This window comes from Brassica oleracea, chromosome C7, assembly GCF_000695525.1.
Source record: "Brassica oleracea var. oleracea cultivar TO1000 chromosome C7, BOL, whole genome shotgun sequence".
Classification (NCBI taxonomy): Eukaryota; Viridiplantae; Streptophyta; class Magnoliopsida; order Brassicales; family Brassicaceae; genus Brassica; species Brassica oleracea.
The window spans coordinates 32,256,166-32,282,893 of NC_027754.1; the positions used below are offsets into that span (position 1 = coordinate 32,256,166).

General features: G+C 35.6%; 1 protein-coding gene, 1 long non-coding RNA gene and 1 pseudogene across 4 annotated transcripts; all 3 read left to right on the top strand.

The window, feature by feature from the left end:
* The first annotated feature begins 15,098 nt into the window (after positions 1–15,098).
* Positions 15,099–17,493, top strand: LOC106306162. Of its 3 annotated transcripts, none has more exons than XR_001263116.1 (5): positions 15,099–15,431; positions 15,536–15,736; positions 16,030–16,320; positions 16,411–16,514; positions 16,691–17,493. It is a non-coding gene; the product is annotated as an uncharacterized LOC106306162 (long non-coding RNA). The 3 variants fall into 3 exon arrangements; XR_001263115.1 differs by having other exon boundaries at positions 16,723–17,493; XR_001263117.1 differs by having other exon boundaries at positions 15,100–15,431; positions 15,536–15,683; positions 16,723–17,493.
* A 3,052-nt stretch (positions 17,494–20,545) lies between these two features.
* LOC106306160 (1,8-cineole synthase 1, chloroplastic-like) lies at positions 20,546–23,898 on the top strand. The gene is made up of 7 exons (XM_013742652.1): positions 20,546–20,777; positions 21,247–21,523; positions 21,599–22,004; positions 22,288–22,506; positions 22,832–22,970; positions 23,044–23,295; positions 23,389–23,898. Exons 1-7 carry the CDS (start codon positions 20,577–20,579, stop codon positions 23,683–23,685), a joined length of 1,791 nt encoding a protein of 596 aa, XP_013598106.1. The 5' UTR covers positions 20,546–20,576; the 3' UTR covers positions 23,686–23,898.
* Positions 23,899–24,338: 440 nt separating this feature from the next.
* LOC106303112 lies at positions 24,339–25,717 on the top strand (annotated as a pseudogene).
* The last annotated feature ends 1,011 nt before the right edge of the window (positions 25,718–26,728 follow it).

A 26,728-nucleotide genomic window follows, 5' to 3' on the forward strand; every position in this document is an offset into this window, starting at 1 on the left:
CAGCCATCTGGGGTTGTCAGAAACAGTCACGACTTTGCTTCCTCGCGGAGCATAAGTTAAGACAAATCACGACTACAGCGACAGCAACTCGCAAGCGCACGAAGTTAGCTCGGCCTTCGGCCGAAAACACTTCGAAGAAAGACGATTCAGTATCGTCTGCTGAAGTAAACGCTTCGGAGATCGAAACTCAACACGATTCCGAAGTCGACACTATAACTACTCCAGAAAACCAGGACAAAAACATTGACCCTGCCACGGTCACCACGATCAAGGCGGTCAGCACGGCGACAACCGCCGAGTAAGAATACTCACGGCATAAAACAGAACTACGAGATGGCTTGATCCTCGAAAGAGGTACGTAGGCAGCTCGTCGAAGGACGAGTTCAGCTAGCCCCCTCTCTAAGAAGAGGGGGGGGAGTGGGTACGTATACTCGTATACTCCCACGTTTTAAAAGATGCATCATTGTAATCGAGCTTTTTTTAAAAAAAAAACTTTACTACAATACGCATTTTTGAACTCTTACGCTCCAATTAACGCAAAAAGTCTTAGGACACGCTTAAAATGTCTACGAACATTAGACTCCTCTCAACGGCCTTACCTGGCCCTAAACGCAAAACCTTCAAAACCTAAAACATACGTATAATCTTCGAAATAACAGCGAGACGTCGCCGAGTTAAAATCAAAACTATACAAACAACTGTCCGAACGCGACCATAAAAACTCGACAAATATTTACACCCCGTTCGTCGATTGGCCCCGACGAACACGCCAGCCATATTAAACAAACGTAACCCGATCACTCTTTTGATCCTCGAACATCCAACACAAGGATAAAAGCGCGCTACAAAAAATATTCGAAATTTTGGTCTAGCACTTCCAGTTGGCTTAAAAATTGTCTCTGGAAAGATGCTCGATTCGTGCCACACAAGTTGTATAAGCCGAGAACCTATCGCAGACTTTAAATCGGTACGAATCAGGTAGAAATCGCAACAGGGAAATCGATAGCCGGCTAGTCACCGCACAAACCTTAAAACCGAGAGTAAACCTAGGTCTTGCCTTAAACCCATCGCATTGGTCTCTAACATCTCAAGACATGATATCTAAAAACGATACGAGATCCTAAAACATGTCTCTCCGTTCATATCTTAGCGTTCCCGAAACTTCGTAAAAAATAAATAATTTTTACGAAAAATTCACGTCTTGAACAAACCAACGGATTGAACGTCTCGAAAGAATTAAATATGAGACGACAACTCATGTTTACTTCAAACACACTCAAAACAAAACAATTCAAAACAAACGCCCATTACATACACAAAAACCGCATTGCGGTAGGGATTCGAAGCCACCAACGGCCAGTTCCGATAAAAGATAAAACGGCCAAAACAGGCCCATGCAATGTCTCGAAATAAAGGCCACACTCGGCCATATACATATAAACAAAGGCCACACTCGGCCACAAACACAAGATAGGCGAACAACCTCATCCCGCCGAACGGTCACTTCACCTCTCAGGGATCAAAGTAAAAGTTCCCAGACAACGAAGCTCCAAACGCATCCACGGGACGATCCACCTCCTCGCAATTGCCAGGAAACTCGGTCGTGGTCTCTACGGTATCGGGAGAAACCGGGATCGGATCCCAGAATCCCTCGATCCTCCCGTCGATCAGAGGAATAAGCGCCTCAGCGTGGGCATGATCCTTCATTTCCCTCATCTCCTTCTCGAAAACGTAGTCATCCGCCTGTGTCTTCCAAAGAGTGTCAACCGAACCGCGACACTCACGGTAATCACCCACTAAGGAATAAGCATCCCTGAGGTTTCCATACTCAGCCTAGAACTGGGAGGCACGACCTCTTATCACCTCGACCATCTCCCTCTTACCCTTCCGTTCTGCACGACGAATGGCCCTCTCGTGGTCTCGAGCAAGCTTCGAATCCTGCTCCAACATCTCGCTTTGCATACAAGCAAGATCCTTCTCCGCCTTCTGCGTTTTGAAGCGATAGACCATGGCCTCTCTATGGCTCGCCTCAAGGGCCGAGCCGAGCAAGTTCAGACCCTGCAAAATCAACTAACATGTTTAGACGGGGAAAGGAATATATAGATCTATCGGCAAAATTCCCAAAATGAGAAGCCAACCCCATTGATAATCCGAGATCCTTCCGCAACGACCTTCGACCTTCCCAGTTCGTCCACAGATGGGAGAGGGTCAAAACCCGAGGGCAAACCGGAAAAGAAATCGTCAAAGTCCGAGAGAGGAGCCTCGCTCGTACCACTCCCATCACCATAGACGAGGTTCGGGTCCCATCCCAGAAGGGTGGAATCGTCCACAGAAAAGTCTATGTCGCCAAGTTCGATATCCTTACCCTTCGAGGACGTCAAGCTCGCCTCATCCGCGGCAGCAACACAAGGATCCGGAGCGTCAGGCTCGGAATCGCTGTTTGTTTCCGCGCCCGATGCAAGGCCGGGATCTGCAAACCTCAACGCCTTTTGGACTCTCTTCGGCGAAAAACTGGTCCAGAAAAATGGACCGTTGCTGAGAAGATCCCTCACTGCGATCGTGTCTTCAGGAAATGGAGCGATCGGATTGATGAAGGGGCGATCGTTCGGCTGACTCCGGAACAACGGGATGCAACTCTCTTCGACGGACACGGCGCTTATACGGACAAAGAAGAAAAACTTCTTCCATGAGTTGAAGTTGGAGAGAAACCCCTTGACCACCGACATGAAATTCCGAGGGACCAATCGGTACTTATCCGTCTTCAAGATGATCTGCAACCTGAAGAGCGCTTCGAAGTGGTCGACGGTGAGGGAGAGACCGTGCTCGAAGCTCAAGATCACGACGCCAATGAGGTGCTGGATACTGGTGGGGTTCAGCTGACTTATCGATACCAAAAAGCGATCCAGCACGCGGAAGATGACTTCGGGAGCGGCAGCGTACTATGAATGCTTCGTAACATGTAAAGTAACCCTCCAGGGGACTATCAGCACGCTCTCCGCAACGAGGAATCCGAAATTTCACCTTATCCAGAATTTGGTAAAACGACCACACAGTCCGAAGGAAGTCGCTAGTGCTCTTGCTCTGCGCACTATCTTCGATCGAACGATGGTTCATGACGGGGAACGATTTCTCGTTAGGAGGCATGATCGAACCATACCTCTCAGTCCACCATGTCTTGTTCTCGGCCAGATTGAGGCACAAACTCAATCTTCGGCACAGGAAGCTCTTCGTGGACATCTGCGGACGAGGAACCACGAGAGGAACCCTTTTTCGAAGTCTTTTTCTTACTTGACATTTTGTAGATTTCAAAGGAAAACAAGAAGAAGAAGATGGAGAGGAGGGGGAAATTTTTTTTTTCAAAGAACTCCTTATGAAAATAAACAAGTGAAAAATTATGAAGAAGTTACCTCCCTTCTTATAAGCATAAGAAGTTACTATTTGCTCGCAGACTTTTGAACATGAACTTCGCCCACGTACGCCTATCTCGTCTAACTCACCATACCGCACGCTAGAATCTCGTCGGAAATCCACAATTCTACCGAGCTGGGGGCTAACTGTTGGGGTCGAAAATGGTTAAGACAAAGTTAATGTTCAAATCTCCGCAAAGAATCAGCGTGAACATTTTTACCGAAGATACTCATCGTAAAAAGAATCTCTAAAAGGAATCTCGCGGTAAAATCTTGTTCAAATCTCGTTTGAATCAAATACCGGCTGTCCCAAGGCAACAGACACGTATCCAAACCAGCCACGGACAACCTCGAGTATGGCAATCGGACCACGGATAAGCCAATCACGATTGCTACGCAGCGACCAAGCATGTACACTGCTCGGTCGCTACGTAGCGACCAAGATCGGTCGCTACATAGCGACCGAGCACGCGTACTGCTCGGTCGCTAAGCCAAGCTTGGTCGCTACGTAGTGACCGAGCACGTGCCCGTTTCGATCGTTACGAAGCAATCGAGCTTTCTTAAAACGTCGATACGACACGAATCCATGCATTCTCGTATACTCTTTAATGTTATCTCCCGAAGACCGTATCAAACTCATTTCATGTTTCTCGTCATTTGAAGTCATCAATCGAACTTTACGATAAAAACCGCGGAAAGTTCGTTTTTATCAAAAGAAGCCGTAATAAACGTTTCGAGTCAAAAGACGGCCCAAAGAGACCTAAGACGTGACTCAAAACCCACTTATGATTTCTTAACCAAAAGCCCATAAACCGTATGACGGTTTATGCTTGGTTCGTAAGGAAAGATAAATGTCAAGTTTCCGCGGATAAATACGAAGTTTTCGAAGATAATTACGAAGATTGGGAAAAATGAAATATCCCCATTTTTAAGCTATGACGGCTTAAGGGCAGAAGAGGAAAAGCGTAAACCGACCTAGGAGCGAGTATATAAGGAGTCCTAGACGAGAGGCACAAAAGTGAACTTTTTTTACAGCAAACTTAGCACTTAGAGCAATTAGGCAACTTTCCGTTTTTGTTATTTCGAGCCGCGACTCAATTAGGTTTAGCCGCCTTAGGGTTTTTAGAACTAGGAATCTCGCCGACAGCTCTCGTAGCCCAGGCACTTACCTTGTTATAAACGCTCAAACACAGATTCGAAATAAGAACTATCTTGCTCTCTTTTTCGATTTCTTATTTTATTACTGTTCTCGTTTCGTGTTCTGATTGCTTGGCGTGTGGTATTAACAGATATCCGGGATCTCTGGGAAACTAGGGTTCTCCTACTTTCCTAATTTAAACGGAAATCGACAGTGCGAATTTCGGTTCCCACACTGGGTGGTTTGAAAGGCGACACACAAGGTTGCGGAAAGACCTTATGATACTACCGGCTTCGATTGCGGTTTGGAATGTAACGTCAAGACCAACAAGGGAAGATATGTTTACTTGGAGAATCACTCGACAAGAAACAAGACTGTTCTAAGCGAAGAACAAAGAGATAAACTCATAAACTTTGAAAGAAAATCGATGTTCATTTCCAATGGAAGGGTTTACATACTTATAGAGTTTTGTAGTCAAAGACAATAATGAGAAATGTAGAAAAAAAACAAGACATAGAAAATATAAACTTGACTAAATCTGGCCAAGGCACGGAAAATGGAGAAGACTAGTCAAGATGTCCGTTCGGCTTCTGTCTAGGTTCATCCGACCAAGTTGGTTCGACCGCGGTAAGGAACTGGACGAACGCGGGACGGTCTGGACAGTCCACCGGGTGATCGAGCAGTGCACTAATGCGGCCTAAGTCTTCAGATAGCTTGATGATTTGTGCCTTAGAAAAATCTGAATGATAGAAGTCCAAGAGAGTGTCGGACATGAGAGTTAGTCCATCGACTTGATCTTTAGAACACTCGGTTTGCGCCAATCGGACCAAGAGAGAGAAGTCTCGATCATTTTGGGAAACCTCATGATCCAAGTCAAATCTGGCTCGGCTGTTGGCTTTGGCTTGTCGAGATGGCTGGGAAGGACGCGTACTGGGTCGGTCAGTTTGGATGTCTGAATGCGGATCTGGTCGAAGCTCCATTCCGGATGTAAGCGGGTCGAGGCGGTACACGGCTCGATCGTCCTGGTTGGCATGGCTAGGTAGACGAACCTCGGCTGAGTTGTTATGATCGGTTTGATCTCCAATCTGATCCGGTTCCATGTACTGATCCATGGACTGAGGCGCATCAGGTATATCCTCGGAGCCGGTCCTAGAAATTTGATGACTGGAAGCAGGAGAGAAAAAAAAATGGCCACTTTTGAAAGATAAAAACAGAGAAAAAAATAAATAGCTGAAATGGGTTGAGGAGATTCGAATTCAAGTGCTATTGTAAGTGTAGACAAGAACACTATACCACTAAACTAAAGGAAATATCGACAAAATGTGGCTGAAAATAATAGATAAACGATATGGCCGCAAGCATGTGCTCCTCTTGCTCGGTCCAAGGGCCAGCACTGTAGGTCCTCACCAGCCTTTTTTTTTTAAATAGCTTCTGGTCCTTAGAATTCAGGACTGCTACAGTGTATGCTAGCGAATGAGTGTGTGTGATTGTTATGCAAGGATGGATTGGCGAGAGGAGATGTTCTCAAATCGGCCCAATGTTACAAGCACGAGACGGGAGCGTCGGAGGAAGAGGCACATGCACACGTGCAGCAGATGATCTGTGACACGTGGGATGAAATGAACTACGAAACAAAAATGGCACGCACTTCTTCGTTACTGTCTCGATGTTTTGTGGAAGCTGCAGTGAACCTGGCACGCATGTCGCAGTGCATGTATCAATACGGTGATGGATCATGGATTTCCTGACAGAGCGAAAACTGTTGGGCGTGTCATGTCCTTGCTTGTTAATCCAGTCCCATTGATGTAAAGTTTTTTTTTCAAAACTGATTTTTATTCATCTTCTACTTCCCTTAAAAGGGCGTCATTTGAAAGATACAAAGCTGAGAAGGAAACCTTTTTTTTTTGTGGTTAACAAAACACAAAAGCACAAAAGAGCAACCAAAAGAAGAAGAAAGCCAGTGGCGAGAGCTGAATGAATCTGAACCAAGTGTGGAGGTACGTCTATGCCATTGCTGCCGAAGAATGCAGGGAGGTTTGAGGCTTGATGTCAAAACTGTAAAGTTTTGCTTTCATAAGTGTTTGAATCTCTCTTGTCACCGAAGCAGCAGTTCTAGTGGAGGGATGACTGAACACGAGAATTCCGCTCCTTCCAGACCATATACACAACAGCATGAAAAAACTGAACAACCCACATTAAGAATGCATGTTTAGGGATTCTTTCCTTAGCCCATACAGCTTTAATCCAAGACACCGGAGGAAGAGGGGGATGAAGAGACATCCATGTAGCTGCACAAGAGAAAGGTCCCAGGAGATGAGTCGAGACTATTCCTCCAAAGTAACAAATATGGCGTGATAGATGCTGGATCCGGAACTTCCGTGGGAAGGCATTGGTGAACGAATAGTATTATGGGATGCCTCCCACGTGGAAGTTTCCACTCGCCATTGCGAACAATTGCTGATCTACTAATTCCAGAGACTCGTGGTCCATTTGAGCCAGACAAATCAATTAACGGCCCAAGACCAGTCCAGTCATCACCAAAAGGATGTAGAATTAATTTCCCGAGTGAACATGAGAAGAGATACGAGGTCTGGCTATAGGCCTTCCAAATCCACATGTCAGAGCCTTAACTTATTATATAATCATTTATGATAGTAGCACATAAAATAAGCTATGTTTTTTTGAGATGTTACAAGAGTCTTCTTGAGTGTTCGCACAAGAGATTCACTTCTTCACCTCTCTTCTTTCTTTATTTATTTTCTCCACCTTTTCTAAATTTTTCAATATTTTTAATTTTGAGGTACTCTTTGGGATACCATTTTAAATAGTTCTCTAAGAATAGTGGGGATTCTGATAGAGTTGATTTTTTTTAATAAAAAAAGAAGAAGAAATGAGACAGAGATTGTGTTAAAGTTATCAAATAAAAACCTTAGAAACCGTTTGAAAAACTATCAACAACATGTATTTGTTTAAATTTTCTTTCAAATTCAATCTTATTAAAATATTAATAATTTATATATATTTTAGAAATGCATTTGAGTTTCTCAGTAAAGAATGGTGGTTTAATGTTTTTTTACTTTCCAAGTGTAGCAGAAAACGCGTGGTGATCCAGAGCTGTACAACACATTTGCAGCCCTTGATTTATAGAAGAAGTAGGATGATGACACATAGAATTTTAACTACGGTTTTAGTTTCTTTTTTTGTAAACTATACGGTTTTAGTTTCTTCTATTTAAGAATGTAACAAGTGGAGGTAAAAATCTTAATACGCAAGAAATAGGAATTACATTTTCAATATCGTTTTCCCTCAATTTTCACAAATCAACGGGTGTGAGAGGCTATTAATAATGGTGGCGGCTGAAGCATTTAAATTTGGTATCGGAGCTAAACCTTAAATGAGTTTGGAGTCCAGTGCGCTCGGGGAAGTTTGGTGTGCGACGAAGATCTTAAATCTATAAACTATTTTTATGATTGAGTTTTATCAGAGATATAGCATATATGTTCAAATATTGCGTCAATATTTATGAAATAATAAAAATGATTAAAACAATAATTTCTTATAAATTTAATTTATTTGTATTTTCACAGTTTTAATGTAAAATTATTTTAAATGATTATAAATTAATAAATGTTTTATTTTTAATCTGAATCATATAATTTTAGTTACATATTTTATTTAATATATATACGTTTTTAATACGTATCCGTTTTTAACACGTATTCGTTTTCTATTTTTATAAAAAAAATTAATTTCTGTATTTTTATATCATTCTGATTCCGCCTACCCATTTCTGATTTCATATGATATAGAGTTTATACGAGAGATAACTAGCAAAATACTTGTACGTGTATTTTAATACACTAGAAGTTGCCCCAAAAGAAACACTAGAAAAAAAAAAAAGATAAATGTTTTATTGTTCGGAGAAATAAGCAAAATAGAAAAATTCTTTTCGCCTCGGAAATTATGGATAATGATTATTCTCTCCGTTTTTTTTAATATAAGTCGTTTTAGAGAAAATTTAATGTTCCAAATTATATGACGTTTTCGGTTTTCTATGTAAAATTTATTAACAATTAATGTTATATGACCAATGATAATATATTTTTTTATTTTATTATTGGTTGATTTGTGGTTAAGTAAATAATTAATGATGTTTTTGTTTAGAAAATATAAAAAATTAATAATTTTTTAATTTATGTACACAATTCTAAAACGACTTATATTAAAAAACGGAAGAAGTACCAATCTGAGCCATATCGAAGAAGATAACTATGAAATTCCAATAATATATTTCCTACGCATGTCCCGACACGGAACACATGCATATGTGGGTTTTTTTGAGAAAGGAACACATATGTGATTGATGTACATCTCTCAGCATCTCCAATGTATTATTCTATTTTCTATTCTAAAATATAGTAATTCTAAAATGGAATTGAGTTTTGCTCTAATATATTACTTTATTTCCTACTCTAAAATAGAATATTTTTAATATATTATGTTTTATGTTATTAAAAAATTAGTAATATCATCTTTCATTTATACTATTTGTAAAATAGTCTATTTTCATATGTATGATCTTTTATGTTTTATATTATATATTTTTTATATGGTGCTTGTCTTTTATTTTTTATATGTATAGTTTTTTATGTTTTATATTATATATATTTTATTGCATAAAATAGTTCACTAGATGGATATTTATATAATGAAGAAATATTAGCAGTAATTTTTATAATATATATAGTGAAATAATATTTATATATTTATTTATAATAATATTTTATTAAAAACAAAAATATTTAAATATGGAGGACCATTTTATAAATAAAAAAGTTCAACTCCATTTTGGAATAATGAGTTGGTTTACTCTATATTTGGAGTAATCATATCTATTACTCTATTTTGGACTGGAATTGGAAATAATTTTATTTTAAAATGGAGTTTAGAGTGGATTTTGGAGTAAAGTCGGAGATGTATTAAAACACCATTTTAGAGAAAAAAATAATAATTGGATTTCACTTCTATTATCTGACTGACTCCACCGAAAGGGGCCACTGCTTTGTCGGCCAAATGATTCGATATGAAACGTGGGTGACGATAAGATTTAGCTGGATCTCACATTTATGTAGGATGTGATTTTATTTTAATTTTTAAGTACCGCCTTTAAATTCACCAATCATATGTTATTTGGTTTTTATAAATTATAGCAAAAAACTATATAAAAAATAATTCTAACAATCTTATTTTCTAAAATTCCATCTTTTAAACAATAAAAAATATATTATTGTAACAATAAATTTTAAAATTACATCACTTAAAATTAAATAAACAAATTCTACAACCTAAATTCTACAGTAAATTTTTTACGGTTACAGTTGAACCTTCACTTCCATTATCACATTTTTCAGCTCTCCGAACTAGTAATAAATTATTTTCTTTTCTTTCCTTCATTTTGGACTTATTGATATGTTTAATATGAGAAAATTGATAAAATAAAACACTCTTAATTTTTCTTTGTCCCACTAAAACTTTTGATCTGTTAGGCTATTTTTAAATATGTTTTACTTTTATGAAGTGAAAAAGTAGTATTTTAAATTTTTAAAATTTCAAAAAATATGAAAACTATTGAAAACATAAATATGAATATCTGTATATTTTAAAAAAAAATTATGTAACCATATTTTTTATATCCTAGATAAACATAAAATATTCATTCTGACAGTCTGTTAAGTTCAGAATGGATATAAAGTACATTACAATTATCTAACTTGGATATAAAATGTAAACAAAATTTTCTATATATTTATTCTACTGCTAGAATTTGTTCCGTTGCATTATAACCAAATAGCAGTGGTCTACATCTACTTATACATGTTGTATGGTTTACTATATAGCCTAACTTAACTTATTTATGTTTCATAAATATGAAAATCTGTATATTTATAAAGTACATTACAATTATCTAACTTGGATATAAAATGTAAACAAAATTTTCTATATATTTATTCTACTGCTAGAATTTGTTCCGTTGCATTATAACCAAATAGCAGTGGTCTACATCTACTTATACATGTTGTATGGTTTACTATATAGCCTAACTTTACTTATTTATGTTTCATAAATATGAAAACTATTGAAAACATAAATATGAATATCTGTATATTTAAAAAAAAATTATGTAACCATATTTTTTATATCCTAGATAAACATAAAATATTCATTCTGACAGTATGTTAAGTTCAGAATGGATATAAAGTACATTACAATTATCTAACTTGGATATAAAATGTAAACAAAATTTTCTATATATTTATTCTACTCCTGCTAGAATTTGTTCCGTTGCATTATAACCAAATAGCAATGGTCTACATCTACTTATACATGTTGTATGGTTTACTATATAGCCTAACTTAACTTATTTATGTTTCATAACTTTTTCTCACTATAATCTTAGGATCTGTTTGAGGCAGAATATATATCTCACATATTAGTCATCGTTCTAATCTATGTTGTTCATGTATTCCATCTAAATAACAAAAATGGAAATTTCCATATATCGTTTATTATCTTTCCCAGTTTACTCTAGATCTACAGTAAATCTCGTACATCTTCTCTTTCGCGTTTTTATCTCCCACGATATTTTTCTGTTTGGTTTTCTGTTTCTTCGTTTCTCTTTCTTCTTCAGCCATCTCACCATCTCTTCTCTCTATCCACACAAACATGGCTTTTATCTATGTTAAGTTGGTGTATGTTGGTAGAGTCTTCTGACATATAAGTTTAGAGATGTGGTGCTATTGTTAGTAGAGTCTTCTGACATATATGTCTTATCATGGAACTAGTTTGATCTGATGTAACATATATTGAAATACACAATAAGACACTTTTTCTGACATATATGTCTATCATGAACTCTCGCAATATTCTACAATGCATAAATCAATAACCGAATTCGCCTATACAACGCTAACATAAGAACACTTCATGGTGCGGTAGCAAAATTTTCATGTGTCAAACAAATTTTGTAAGCAAATGAGATGATACAACTCAAGCACAGTCAATTAGCTTTCAAAATTGCACTTAATCTAGGCAACAGTCTTAGCTTTCAGAATTGCACTTAACATATACGCAACAATCTTTGTAAGACCATTTGCTTACATGAAGGAGTAAATAACCGTAGGACTCACGCTGTCGTCCTTCTCATCAGGTTGCTTCCTTCTCTCAGCCGCACACGTACCAAAGGAGGAGACAGACCCACTTCGCCTCACAGCCTTCTTACAGCTAGAAGAAGACACCACACTCAAATGCGATGACTCGCAAGAAGATGCATCAGAGGCACTGTTCCGTCTCAGAAGAGTGATATCACTCAAATTACCATAGAGCAATTTGTAATCTCTCAAATAAAAGGTTCAACTGCAGTACTTAGGAATCGAATCAATAAAGAGTGAGGACACACAATAGATCTAATGGTTGACCAGCAATCATGCATATCCATTCATTATACATCATGACCATCAATGTAAATCACCACCATCATCATTAATAAAAACCATCACCACAACATATCAATATGGAAGTATTCTAGTTCCAATTAACGATACTAAAACATGTCATGTTTGTTCCCTTAACTAACTATATATTCACGTTACCATCAATATAACATTATATCATATCATATCATATCATACCAAGCATTACCAATTAACAAACCACAACCATGACCATCAAGCAACATCACAATATTTCATACTTGCTAAAATAAGCATAGCCACAATTCACCTTGGTATTTTGGAATAAGATAAAGACACTATACGGTCATGTCGGTTTTCGGGTCTCCTAGACAACACCTGGGTTCTAGTATTATACATCAATATTTAAGAAAAACTAGTCTCAGATTTGGATTCAGGACGGAAAATAAGTCGGTAGATAAACCTTAACCTGAAAGAAACTTACCCGAAGACTTTCCAGTCCTACTTGCTCGTTTCTCTTCCGAGGATTTCTTATGCTAGTAAGCTTATAACTTTCTCTCTATGAGATTTTGTGGTTTCTGGGTGTTAAAATTAATGATAATGGTTAACGGTTAACAGAAGGAAGACACCAAGATCTTCTCAAAATTAGACAAATTTCGATGTTAGAAGAACGAATCATCAGAAGCAGCGGAAGCAGGCAGGTTACCAAGTAGGTGAATTAGGACATGACCTGGCAGAGGCATGCAAGCAGGTGAAACAGATAGACAGGTGAAGCAGCAAGTGAAACAAGATAAGCAGGACAACCACCGTCCAACTCTATTTTTTCCAATAAAATAAAAGGTTCGTCTGAAGGTTATGATAGACTCAACTAAATCCCCACTCCCATTTTGATCATTACTTTTGGCTTTAACAGAGTTGAAGAGCTTTGACTCAGAAAGTTTTTGAGTAAGGCTCGAGACCGGCGTCTAACCGATCAACAATTTATATTACAAAATCTGTAAAAGGTCTGCAAGTCGACTCATATAAATAGCGAAATAAATCCATAAATCCAATAACCAAAATGTAACTGAAATAATCGTCCGAAATAGTAAAATGTAAGTCTGGAAATAAAATAAAAGAAAACGCCTAAAAAACTAGATGTCCGATCAATCTCCTACTCGTCAGTCTCACCTGCAGGGGGAAAGAAGGGGTGAGTAACAGCTGAGTCACTCAGTGAGGTATGTGATGCTAACCTCGAAATCCATAGACTCGGATATAGTACTTCGAATAAATATAATTTAATCCTAACATGTGACAAACACAGTATCTAAAGTACCCAAAGAACAAGCAATGGTCATAGCATGCACACCCAATTTCCACTCACGCGCTAAAAACACCGCCGAGATAGTGCTCGGTAACACTGCCCGTAGACGATTTACAGACTCCTCCAGGCTACGGCCCATCCGGTCGACTAGAGCTGGCCGTAACCTCCATACAATCCAGCATACAGAAACACGTCTCTGTATCCATCTCAAACAATTCTAATTAGGAATTTACATTAAATGAAGCAATCAATGTTGAACCATCTAATACCCTAATTCTGGTTTAAGAAATGAACCTACACAGCTAAACAAGCAAAGACCGACTCAATTCATACAGACTGAACATATTAAAACTAAACTATATTTATTCGAAATCCTAAGCCGTGTACGAGAAGTTCGAGAATAGCTATCACCTTATCAATGTGGAAAAGTAGTAGATATGAACTCCAACTCCTCAAACAGACTCCAAATATGAAATCAGGGTGAAGAATCGAGTCAGAACGGCCTTCGAACGACGAAAAACAGGTAACGGGCGGTCTGGTCAAAGTCAACAGAAAAATCAATGGCTAAACCTAAAACCGATCAACGGTCAAACCAGTCAAACCGGTCAACCCAGCCAAGCTGGACAGGATAAGTTAACCAGGCCAAAATCAATTCGAACCAACCGGTTGGCTTAAACCAAAACAAAATCGATTTAAACCAGTTACCGAGTCACCGAATTGAGTCACCGGGTTGACTCGGCCGAGTTGACCGAGTCACCGGCCATGATTTGTAGCCTAACATGCATGAGATGGTTGATATCTAACACGACACATTGATATGATATTTAAGAGCATCTCTAATGGTTAACATCATTTTTCTTCAAAATGAGATAAATTTAAAATAAAATTGTGTTCAACTCCAATTCTAAAAATTATTTTTATCAACTAATAATTATTTTTATTTTAAAATTTTCACAAATTTTCCATAAATAATGCTATTTAACTATATCTTTATTATACATAAAATTAGTTTTTAAAATAATCTAAAATCCCTTATATATTAATTGAGAAGCATTACAACATGTTTTGGTAGCCAAGTTTCATCACTAAAATGATTTTTAGAATCGTTAGACAAAAAAGTTGGTCCATCTAAATATAGATTATACTTTTGTAAAACGACTATAAATTAGTAAAAATGGTAAAAGTCTCACATTGAAAATTTTGTGATCAATGGTTTCACTTTTTTTGCCCAACCAAGATACGGATGATCATAAATATGAAGTCTCATTTAACATATATGAAGTCTCATTTAATAGATAAATATGAAGTCTCATAAATATGAAGTCTCATTTAATAGATATGAAGTCTCATAAATATGATCATATATATATATATATCATTTAAAGTAAATTATATACCATGTAAATACATAAATATGTTGATCTCAAAAATTGCATTGAAAAATTATTGAGATCTTAATTATTGAGATCTTAATACGTAATTATTTTACGAAAATGAAGATCTTATACAATAAAGCTGTCTTGTCTCTCTCCTCCTGCATCCACGTCATCAGGTAGGGGAGGGCAAATCTCGCCACGTGTCGCAGCACCAGAGCTCTGCGATTTTTTCTCCCTGCCGCTTCTCTAATTTATCTAATGTGATCTGGGCTTTTCTAAATTACAAAAGATAGAGTAGGCCTAGACATTGAGCCCTGTTAAAGACCCATTAGGTTTCGTCTCCCATCTTCCTCTTCCTCGCGACATCGACGATGGGATTCCACCAAAACCGTCACCATCCATAAATCTGTTTATTATCCCTTTCTTTATTTAACTTTTAATTTAAAGTTTGGTCCAGTCAGTCCAAAGCCAAACTTAGGGTTGTGTTGGATGAGCTGTCCCGACTCATTTATGTCGGTTAACCCTGTTGTTCCGGTTCACCTCGCCTACAAATCCGACTGAAAAACGTCTACAGTTACGTCTTTCATTCTATGATCCCCACTACTTGATCTTCAAAGCGTTTTAACTTCGTAGGCCGCACAAGGACTATATATGGAGCCGGTGTGAGAGGCTTACGGATATTCTTCCTTTTCATCAGAAATCAGGGAACTCCTAATCTTACAAAGAAGAAACACAAAGGTTTGACCAACTGCTCTCTTTTATATTGTAATGCTCACTACGATAATGGATGGTTTAGTTTATTATCTCATCTACTTTTTCTTATCGCCACCATCTCTTCACAGTCGACGTTAGTCCAACCATCCATCAATGTTCACCGGCTTAACACCTTCAAAAACCTCGATTCGAAAGCAAGCTGACAGCTTGACTATTACAGTATCATCGATTGTGATTCACAAACAATGATTTCCCAGCCCTTTGTCTCACTTCACAGTAATTTTGTTACTCTTTAATCTGACACAACATGCTTATTCGATGATTATTTGGTGGGTTTACTTGTTCTTTTCTCTTGATTTTGGAAATCATGAATGTTGAATGAAATAGACTGTGTTGGGTTTGCTAAGTATGAATTTAGATGGCTGTTTATGTTGATTCTGAACATTTTTTAAATGCACACAATATGTTTAATTAAATGCCAAAGAGAGATACAGATTGCGATGAATATTACTAGAAACATGTAGATGGTTTCTTCTACCGATAAATTGCTTGCTTGCTACTTCTGTTTTTCCTACAATGTTTCAGAACATTACCTTTTTTTGTTTTATCTGTTTTCAAACAGAACGCCGTGGTTGAATGGAGATCAAAGGTATCCGCAATGCACTTCTTGCATCTAGGCACAACTGGACCATAAACTCTGAACTTAAGTTGGACTGCATGTGTTTCTTGATCTAAGACTCGAACCATGGGTCAGGAACTTCTAACACAACGCTTAGCTATACTCATGATCCTAAGGTTGCTCTCATTGGTGATTGAACTGGAGCTGGAAAGTTAATCATCAATTTCCTCGGTTATACAGTCATTCCCATCTCTAATGTCGCCACTTAAAATTCTAAAATTCTTTGATTAACAGGTATTGCAAGACTTTGAATATAGCTGATATAAGTTTGTTTATTGTAGATGCTAAGTGTGGAGATACTGAAAATGTAGATTAATTGCGCAGGTGTTGAAAACAAAAAAGAAACCACCACCCGATTTCACATACTCAGTGATTATTGGAAGACTTTGCATTGCCCAGAAAATCGAAGTGGGACATGGCTTCTGAAGGTATAAGTATAACTCCAGATAAATCACTTACAATACTATTGCTCAGTATCTTTGTAGCTTTAAAGATTCATTCCGACCATTGAGTTATTTAAAAGAGATGATATCTCAAAATTTGAGCCTACTACCGCCACTATAATATTCTAATCAACATCTTTTATATTTCTATGGTTGCATAGATAATCCTGACAGATATCTCTATTTGCTTCAGGAGTGGGATGTCAGTTTATCAAAATATGCTTACACCACACTGATCAAGGAACGTTGTGTCCTATTTAAGTCATCTTCCGCTCTTCGAACCAAGCTTGAAGCAGTGAAAGTGAGATTAGTATTTCTATCATGGGATCATGAGTCATGTTATGGCGACAATGACTCTCATGGGATCATGTTTGGGGAAATTAGTGATGCTCAAGGCGGTATCTTTAGCTCTAACGTGGTTGGGAACTATCAATCTTATGTCGAAGACCCAATCAAGAAACCACACAGCCCAACAATGGAGTTGTAAGTGAACAGCCAGTGGCTAAACGGAGCTTGGAATCTATTCCAGAGAACAAAGGTGATGCCAAAACGTCAAAGAAGAAAGCTTCCTCCACAGGCTTCCCTTCAAACGTCAGAAGCTTAATATCAACTGGTCATGTTCAAATCGATTCAAAAGTTTGAGGACTCTCGCTTCCTTGGATGTATTAGACTGAAAATTTTACTTTCCATAGCAGCTCGAGCATGTCAGAGCAGGCTGAGATATTTCAAGCTCAAAGATAGCTTAGTTCGTTTGGTTTCGGCAAGAGAGACCTCTAGCTCAGTATATTTGCTCCAAGCATATGAATTCTCATGATACCGCTGAAGATATTGCTCTAACGCTTTCTACACCTATATACTGTATATACTTCCCAGCAGGGTGTGATCTCAATGTATTTTTTGAATATTTGTTTTCAGAAGAAGAAAAAAAAATCACTAACTTTAAGTATATCATGTATGTGTTTTAATGAGAGCAATGAAACATATAATGTTCAAGCCAATTTCAGGCTTACCTTATCTTTTGGAATTCTCCAATCGTGTCTCCTAACATCTGTTCAGCACCAGCGAGATTCAGTTCCTGGTTTTTAAACTGTGCAGCAAGCAAAACCATATTTTGCAAAGGAAAATTCGTAGTGGGGATAAGTTGTAGACATTCTCTGTTGTATTTGGTAAGAAGAATACATCAAATGTTTTACACATTAATAAATACTAATTAAGTATTTTATTCTGGCCTTAACTAATGTATTATATTTTTTGAATTCAATAATTACAAAAATAAAAATACGGATAAAATTTGAAATTCTAAGATGTGCATCAAAGAAAACGGCATTAAAAATAAAATAAAAAATTTAAAACTTTGTAAAACAATTAATAAAACAATTAATATGAAACAAAAGAAAGATTTGTTTGTTATCAACTTCTTTGGTCTATAATTGTGTATTTTCAAGGTAAGAGACCATAACTCTTTTTTGAAAAAGGGTTTAAGAGACCGTCGCTTGATAAAAATTTATTCAAATAAAATACATTCTATCATTTCAATCCTCCACTCATGAACTAGCTTTTGTGTGTGAGATAAGCTCATTACTAATATCGCAATGGACATATACATTTTACAACTGAGTAAAGTTATTGATGTAATAACTGCATGAATACTAAATTGTAAAATCAGTTATAAATCTATTTAATACTAAAATTTACCATTTCTATTAAATGATAGTTAAAAAACTAAAAGCGCGCATACGCGTTAAAAAATAAACGACTATCAATTATTAATTTGCAATACGAATACAAAATATGTTTTAAGAATAACAATAAATATAGCTATGCTTTAAGAGCACATACCCAAAGTACCATCTTTGACAACAATAGCAATGACATAAGATGAAAATATATGTTGTGCAGAGACAATTCTGAAGAGAGAAAAAAAATCATGGGATAAGCTATCCTGGAAAAATAATCAATTTAGGTTCGAGCAATGCTAGACCATGATTAAGAATTCATTTACTAGATTCAATATTATTTTGAAGACAAAATATTTAACTAATATGTTGACGATGAAGCCTCTAACAGATTGTCACATCCATAAAATAGACAAAGTATGCGAGGATCGTTACTATTTTAGAGGATGAAAGAATTTGTTATCTCCTGAGATAGTAATATATTCACAAAACAAACACATGCCTTTACATGTTTTCTTTTTCGGAATATAGACTTTGCTCTGTGTTTAAAGTTCAACTATATTTATTTGGTGTAACTATCAACTATTTTTATTGAATCAGTTAATGAAAACCATTTATGCTATTCTTCTTTGACCTAAGCAACTTCAAAACAAATTAATACATTACTGTCACTAACCACTATGAAATGGATTCAAAAATTTTTTGAACTCATTATAAAAGAAAACATACGAACCCGGCGCTACGCGCCGGAATACCACTAGTTAGAAAAGAAAGATGAAGTCATAGTGATTCAAGCAAATTGTATACATATTTGTATATATAATGTTAAAGAATTGTTTGAGCAAAATTTGGTTGCATAATCCTATTTTCGCTTTCCCAAGAGAGAATGATTTCGATTATCTCCATTGAAGGTCCGAAAAAGAAGACTATGTGTTTAGTTCATCCATTTGAATTCATTTTGGGCAGCATAATATATAAAACTGGCTAAATAAAATTGAATGTGAAATTATATTATGTTTTAATTTATGTAAAATCAATTATGATGAGGTAAACAAAAAAAGCAAACTCAAAATTTATTTAGTTTTTGCTGCTAATTAACAAGATATGAGCCCGCTGCGTTGGGTTTTGTTTGATGTTTTAATTTAATTAAAATCATAAAATAATAAATCATTTTATTATAGTTTTATGATTTTTTTTGCATATGTTGTTTGAGATTTATTTTATAATAAAAACTTGTTTTCACATATAAGTTCAAGTTAATATTTGTATTTTATTATCATGGTGCATAGATGAATTGTTATAAAATTTTTACTTAGGATTAGAAAAAAATACATAACCTAAACATTAAACTGAATACAACCTGTAATAAGAAATTGAATGAAAAGTAAAAAGATATAAACTTCAAATACACTAATCGAGTCAACGACAACATTATACATGTTCTTATGTACTAATTTAATATTTTATTAAATAAGTCTTTTAAATTATATTTTGCTAGGATTTTTTTTTAAAAAAGAAAATATTATATTTTATAAATCTCCTTTTTATTTACTATTTAAAAAAATATTAAATACTATTTGTGTTTAAGATTTTAGAAAAAGAAAATTACTGTCATATAACCTATTACAATTATCTTCTCTTTAGAATTTCAGAAATAAAAATAAATTTCTATCAAATAATTATTTTTAGTTGTTACTAAATAATTTTAAAATTACTAATTTTACAATTCGCTTCAATACTAATTTTACACTTCTTTTGTTCATTAAATATTTTTTAGTATCATGTTCATCATCAAATACTCCCTTAAAAACATTATCAAATAAATTTCTACAATTCTCTTTTGGTTAAGAATTAAAAATATGATACAAATTTCTTTTGTTTAGGATTTTTTTGTACAAAATGAAAACAACTATCAAATATTCAGTTACATTTTTGTAGGATTTTAGAAAAAGAAATTAATATTACATAATCTTTTACAATTATATTTTGTCTAGAATTTAGAAAAACAAAATTTATATCAAATAATTATTTCAAGTTAATTATTTGATTACCACCAAATTATTAACTGGAAATAATAATTTAATAATATTATTATTTCCAGTTAATAATAATATTCTTAACTGGAAATAATAATAGATTACTAAATAACTAAATAAAAACAACAAAAATATTATTTAATATTATGTGGCTGATAATTAGATTTAGAACTATATGCATTAGATGATTCATTTTGGCACCACATATTTGCAAAAGAAATTGCCAATAAGGGAAAGTAGATTAATAGTACAGTACTATTACCTAACCGATCCGTTATATAAACATGTGTTTCCCAGTGTATTCAAACACCAAGTAGAGATAATCTTATAATTGAATGGCTACTTTCTGTATGTCCTCGCCTCCTATTTATATAAATGCATTCACCTCTAATGTTCGTCTTCGTCGTTTCGCATGCAAATCAATGACCAAAATGAAGTCGGATGATGTTTCTATTGACCTCTGCCGACGCTCCGGTAATTACCAACCTTCTCCTTGGGACCATCATTCACTCCTCGCGATCACGAACAAATATGCGGTAATACTATTTTAACCATTTTCTTGTGTACTATGTTCATTATTTTGACAACAAATTTATAGTTTAATTTCTGTCAGTTTCCATAAATACTTTTTTTTAAAAAGAAAAAATGTTGTTTAAAAAAATAGTTTGTAATATTTTATACATTTTTATTAATTAAAATTGATAAGTTATAAATCGAAAGAAATAATTAAATCTATCGAACTACTAATAGTTTAAGATTACTGAAAATTATTAATTATACAATAATATATTTTATAATCAAAATTTAATGTATTTTTAATATGCGTGAACCATCAAAATCCATTAAATTTGAATCAGTTGGAACTAATATTTAGTATTTGATAAAAAAAATATTAACCCGGATTATATGGTGATAATTCTTTATATTTTATGTTAACTTATTCTCTCTTAGAGTTATATAGCAGTGTTAAAGCCTTATTGACTAGACACATTATGATGAATACAGAATGAAAAGGAAGTGATAACTAGAGATGTGTTAAAGAAGAAAATGAAGAAGATACTTGATGTTGAGCTGAAAACCAGTCTTGAGCAATTAGAGCTCATCGATGATCTGCAAAAACTTGGGATTTCACACCATTTTGAGCTAGAAATAAAGGACATTTTAACGGATTTGCATCATAAAAATGAAAAACATTTATGGAATTGTGACAAGGAGGAAGATCTACATGCCACTGCACTCGAATTCCGACTTCTTAGACAACATGGTTTTAAGATCTCAGAAGGTTAGTATCTTCATAAGTCAAACTTCATTGTATGTAAAGTTCAGATTTATTTGATGACGCCATCGGTTGTTTCAGATGTATTTGATGTGATCGTCAACAAAATAGAAAGTGCTACGTTCAAGAGTGATGATATAAAAAGTATCATCACTTTATACGAAGCGTCGTACCTGTCCTCAAAGTCGGATACTAAACTTTATAAAGTCATCAGACCTTTTGCGACAGAAAAACTAAGAGAATATGTTAATAGTGATCGTAATAATGAAACTTACAAGACACGTGAGAAGGCGATCCATGCTTTAGAAATGCCGTACCATTGGAGAATGAGACGGCTGGAGACAAGATGGTACATTGATGCATACGAAAAAAATCATGACATGAATCTTGCCTTGATGGAACTGGCCAAAATTGATTTCAATATCGTACAAGCTTCTCACCAAGAAGAACTCAAATACGTTTTACCACAGATGTGGCAGCCCAGTTGGTTTAAGCGCAGACGTTGGTGTTGTTGCGTTCCTGGGTTCGATCCACCGTGGGAGGAGTGTCCAGGGCCTTAACCGGTACAGACGCAGGCTGGCTCCGGGCCTAGGGGGAGGGAGTAGGGCCGAAGGCCCGAACCCACCACCTGGTTAAACAAAAAAAAAAAAAAAAAAAAAAAAAAAAAAAAAAAAAAAAAGTAATAGACTAAAAGCAGCAGTATATACTATTTTCTATATATCACAACGATATTTTCTCTTTCTAATCATCTCTCTTTTAATGATACAAAGCTGGTGGCAGGAGACATGTTTAAGTAATCAACTTCCCTTCGTAAGAGATGAAATAGTCGAGAATTACTTTTGGAACGTTGGAATAATATACGAACCTCAATTTGGATATACACGACGAATCTTGACTATTATTAATGCACTTGTAACAACCATTGACGACATCTACGATATTTATGGCACTCTTGAAGAACTTGAACTCTTCAGTGCCATGGTTGATAAGTAAGGACTACTATCCAACAAAACTGCTTAGTTTTCTTGGTAGAACTAATTTTAAACTAATGATTGAATTATATGTCTACTTAATATAAAACAAAATGTTAGTAAAAAAAACTATTGTTGCCACTGTTATTTGAAATATTTTAAAACTAATTATCAAACTAAAATATGTTCACTAGCAAAGTTTGCGTATTTATTTATCAATTCGCCTTTTATATAATATTTTAGAAATATAAGTTATAGAAAGTTGTTACTGTACTAACAAATTTATTTTTCAAGGTTTTATTTACTAAGTTGTTACTGTAATAACAAATCGTATATATTGCAGTTGGGATGTAAATCGACTTGATAAGCTCCCTGCGTACATGAGGCTATGTTTTCTTGTTTTGTACAATGAAATCAATGGCATTGGGTGTAATATCCTAAAACATAAAAATATCGACGTCATTCCTTTTCTCAGAAAATCAGTACGTTTAAACATTTATAACTTAAAATTGTATATTATATTTTCTTACACTTTTTTTTTTGGTTGAAAATTAGTGGGCGGATTTGTGTAAAGCATATCTAGTGGAAGCAAAATGGTACAAAAGAGGTTACAAACCTAGCTTGGAAGAATACATGCAAAATGCTTGGATATCAACATCGGTTCCGGCGTTTTTAATCCACTTGTACTGCGTTTTCTCTGACCAAATCTCAATTCAAATATTGGAATCTTTGTCTGAACACCGACAAAATGTCGTCCGATGCTCCGCCACTGTCCTCCGTCTAGCTAATGATCTTGCAACTTCGCCGGTAAATATCGTACTTTATAACAATATTAGATCATAAGAAAATATTTTCTAAAAATTGATAATATGACGAGTGGGTGAGTTTATCAAACTGTAGGATGAATTAGCTAGAGGAGACGTGCTCAAATCGGTCCAATGTTACATGAATGAGACTGGAGCATCGGAGGAAGAGGCACGTGTACACGTGCAGCAGAGGATCAGCGACACGTGGAACGAAATGAATTACGAAGCAAAAATTGCATTACTCCCTCGAGGTTTTGTGGAGGCCACAATGAACCTGGCACGCATGTCGCAGTGCATATATCAAAACGGTAATGGTCATGGACGTCCCGACAAAGCCAAGACTGCTGAGCGTGTCATGTCCTTGTTTGTTAGTCCAGTCCCGTTGGATTAACTTAAACATAATTAAATTTACATTTTAAACCAGTCAAAAACATATATACAAAATCAGTAGATAAGGTGACACACTCTAAGGCTTATTCAAGCAACACAATTCCATCCAAGTTTAAACTTTAGAGCAATGCAAATCATAAGGTCCATTTTATGATAATGCACCCTTTTAATTTCAAATCTATACTATATTAAAAGGATATATGAGTTCTATTGAGACTGTCCACGTCAGCCAATTAAATCAACCAATCATACAATTTTAATGATCCATGTCATCATCCACACAACGCCAGCAAGTCATCTTCTCCGTTTTTGTATATCGTGCTCGACTTTTCCACTCCTATTTACGACTTATCTCCTCCCTCCTCTTTCAATTAATCATCTGTCTCTATGATCACTCACGCTTCAGCTTCTCTTATATTCTATATACAAGCTGTATTTTTTTTTTGGTTCTGCGACACTGGTCCGTGGTCTCAACTTCACCCGCCTTCGTCTCCATGGACGGATCGAAGGAAACGTCAACAAGCTCTGTGATCAACTCAAGAAATCTTCTCCGATAAAAATTGAATCTGGAAATTCCAACACGAAGAAGAGAAGATCTGATTATGATTCCCTCATGCGGCTCCTGTTGCCGTCAAAAGGTACACGATCTGAACGATGATATTGACGGAGGAAGACCTGATCGGGGGTGTTCAGGTATAAAGGATCTAAATTTCTGATTAAAAATGCTATAAAAAGGCTAGCTTTCTTCCTTTGAACATCATCTTCTCAAACTGTGAAAACACCATTTTCTGTGAGATGTTTTCTGTGATGTCAAAAAAAAAAAAAAAAAATTCATTTTCTGTGATTTGAAGGCTTGGTTATATATGTCTGTATCAAGACTCAGTTGATAAAACCAGGACCTTTGGAGAAGCGAATTCGAGGTTTAGATTTATGAGAGTGGCTTGGGATGTGAGCAAGCGTCAGTAACAGATTCAGTTGCATTAAGACTAACAAGAAAGTGAAAAGCTAATGGCTTGGTCTCAACGAGTTTTCAGATTTGAGCCACGAAGGAGAGGTTACGGAGTGTTCCGATCATCATTAAGAAGAGATTATGGAGTTTGGGCTCAAGACTGATGTAGAAAGAGCAAGAGTTCGCTTATAAGGACTTTGATGTGAGGCTTTGCCTAAATCTGTTGAGTGGAGAACGAAAGGAGCCGTGCGTTATGTCAAGAACCAAGGCTCTTGCGGTAAGAAAAAAATCTTGGACTCTAATGTGTTATAGCTTTAATTTTTTATTTAGATTTTTTTTTTTTGAATTGTTATGCAGGAAGTTATTGGGCGTTTTTGGACAGTTGCTGCAGTGGAAGGTGTAAACAAGATTGTGACCGCAAACTTGACAGCATTGTCTGAACCATAACTCATAGATTGTAGTCTGTGACACAACTTACAACAATGGCTGCAACAGTGGTTTCATGGATTATGCTTTTGAGTGTGGGGTAGAACGTATTCGCAAGGAAGAGGATTATCCTTACTCTATGGAAGAAGGAACTTTCTAAATGCAAAAGGTTTTTGTGTAACTGCGAAAAAAGAATAAATTGGTCGTACTAATTCTCTTTGTTTTTAAACCGGATGAATCTGAAATGGTAACTATCAGCGGGCACCAAGATGTACGTAGAAATGATGAGAAAAATCTCTTGAAGGCATTGGCTCATCAATCTCTCAGTGTCGCTATTGATGCTTCTGCTAGAGACTTCCAGCGGTGTAAGTACATTATTAAATCCATAGAAAATGAATAATCTTCTTGATGTTTGAATTATTGTGTTTTGGTATGTGAAAGATGTCTTTGATGGGCGGTGTGGGGTCGATTTGGACCATGGTGTTGCTGCAGTTGGGTATGGATCAAGCAAGGGTTCAGATTATACCATTGTGAAAAATTCTTGGGGACGAACATGGAGGGTGGGGAGAAAGGTTACATCAGGATGAAGAGGAACACCGGGAAACCAGGGGGTGTCTGTGAAATCAATAAGATGCTTCCTTCCCCACCAAACCAAAGTGGTGATATCATTTTATCCTATATGCATTTGATTATTATCTTAATATCTTCATAACAACATGAATTTTGTCATGAAATTGTTATGTTAATGAATAGAAATGTTGTAAGTATGAGCAATAACAAAAAAAAAAGATGATTGAAAAAATAGAGCATTTTTAAACTGAATAAAAACAGAGAATTAGATTGAACAGTTTCATAGGTAGAAAGTACATTAAGATAATAGAAGACGAATACATTACACAGTTTCTTAGGTTAGAAGTAATTGTAGAAAAAAAATATCAAAGACTAGAATATCAAAAAACAGACAGAAATACAGAAGTGACTTACTTTGTCTACTAAACTTGAACTGAACATGAGTCTTTGTATCTCCATTATCATTGTGTCTGAAGCAAAGTGCTTGCCCAGGATTGCCTCTCAAAAAACAATTCAATTTATGAAAGAAATATATAACTAAGAGAGAAAACAGTGCCGTGCGAGGCTATCTAGAAGCCTAAGGCAATTTAAAAATATGGGGCCTTTCATATAACAAGTAACTATGTAATTAATATAGATTTGATAGGATATAAATCATGAAAACAAAACCATAACATCCTATATCAACAAAAGAGAAGAGGAAAAAGTACCGGTGTATAAACGAAGAGGATGGTGGCATGGAGAAAAAAACGAGGTAGTGTAATGTATCGAAAATTCTTTGAAAGGCGATACAATGATGAGAAATATATCTAATTCAAATTAAGGTGGGGGTATTGGATTTAGAAATTTGATAGAATTTGAAGGAATTATGGTTTCCATTAAATTCTAGTGTTATTCAATTGTGTATTTTATCAATTCTTTTAAATTCTTGTGTTATTCAATTGCGTATTTTACTAATTCATTTAAATTCTAGTGTTATTCAATATTTGCTAGATTTAATAGGAATGTTATTTGAAAGGAATTTAATGGAAAATGTAATGTAAAATGCAAAGGATCAATTCCTTGCTTTTATGAAGGGATTTGTTATTTTTAGAACCAA

Excerpts from the sequence above, each read along its gene's own strand:
- LOC106306160 (XM_013742652.1), top strand. The coding sequence starts at position 20,577 with ATGGCTACTTTCTGTATGTCCTCGCCTCCTATTTATATAAATGCATTC. Across the intron at positions 22,005-22,287 it reads CAGATGTGGCAGCCCAGTTG|CTGGTGGCAGGAGACATGTT; the intron begins GTTTAAGCGCAG and ends AATGATACAAAG. Across the intron at positions 22,507-22,831 it reads TTCAGTGCCATGGTTGATAA|TTGGGATGTAAATCGACTTG; the intron begins GTAAGGACTACT and ends TATATATTGCAG.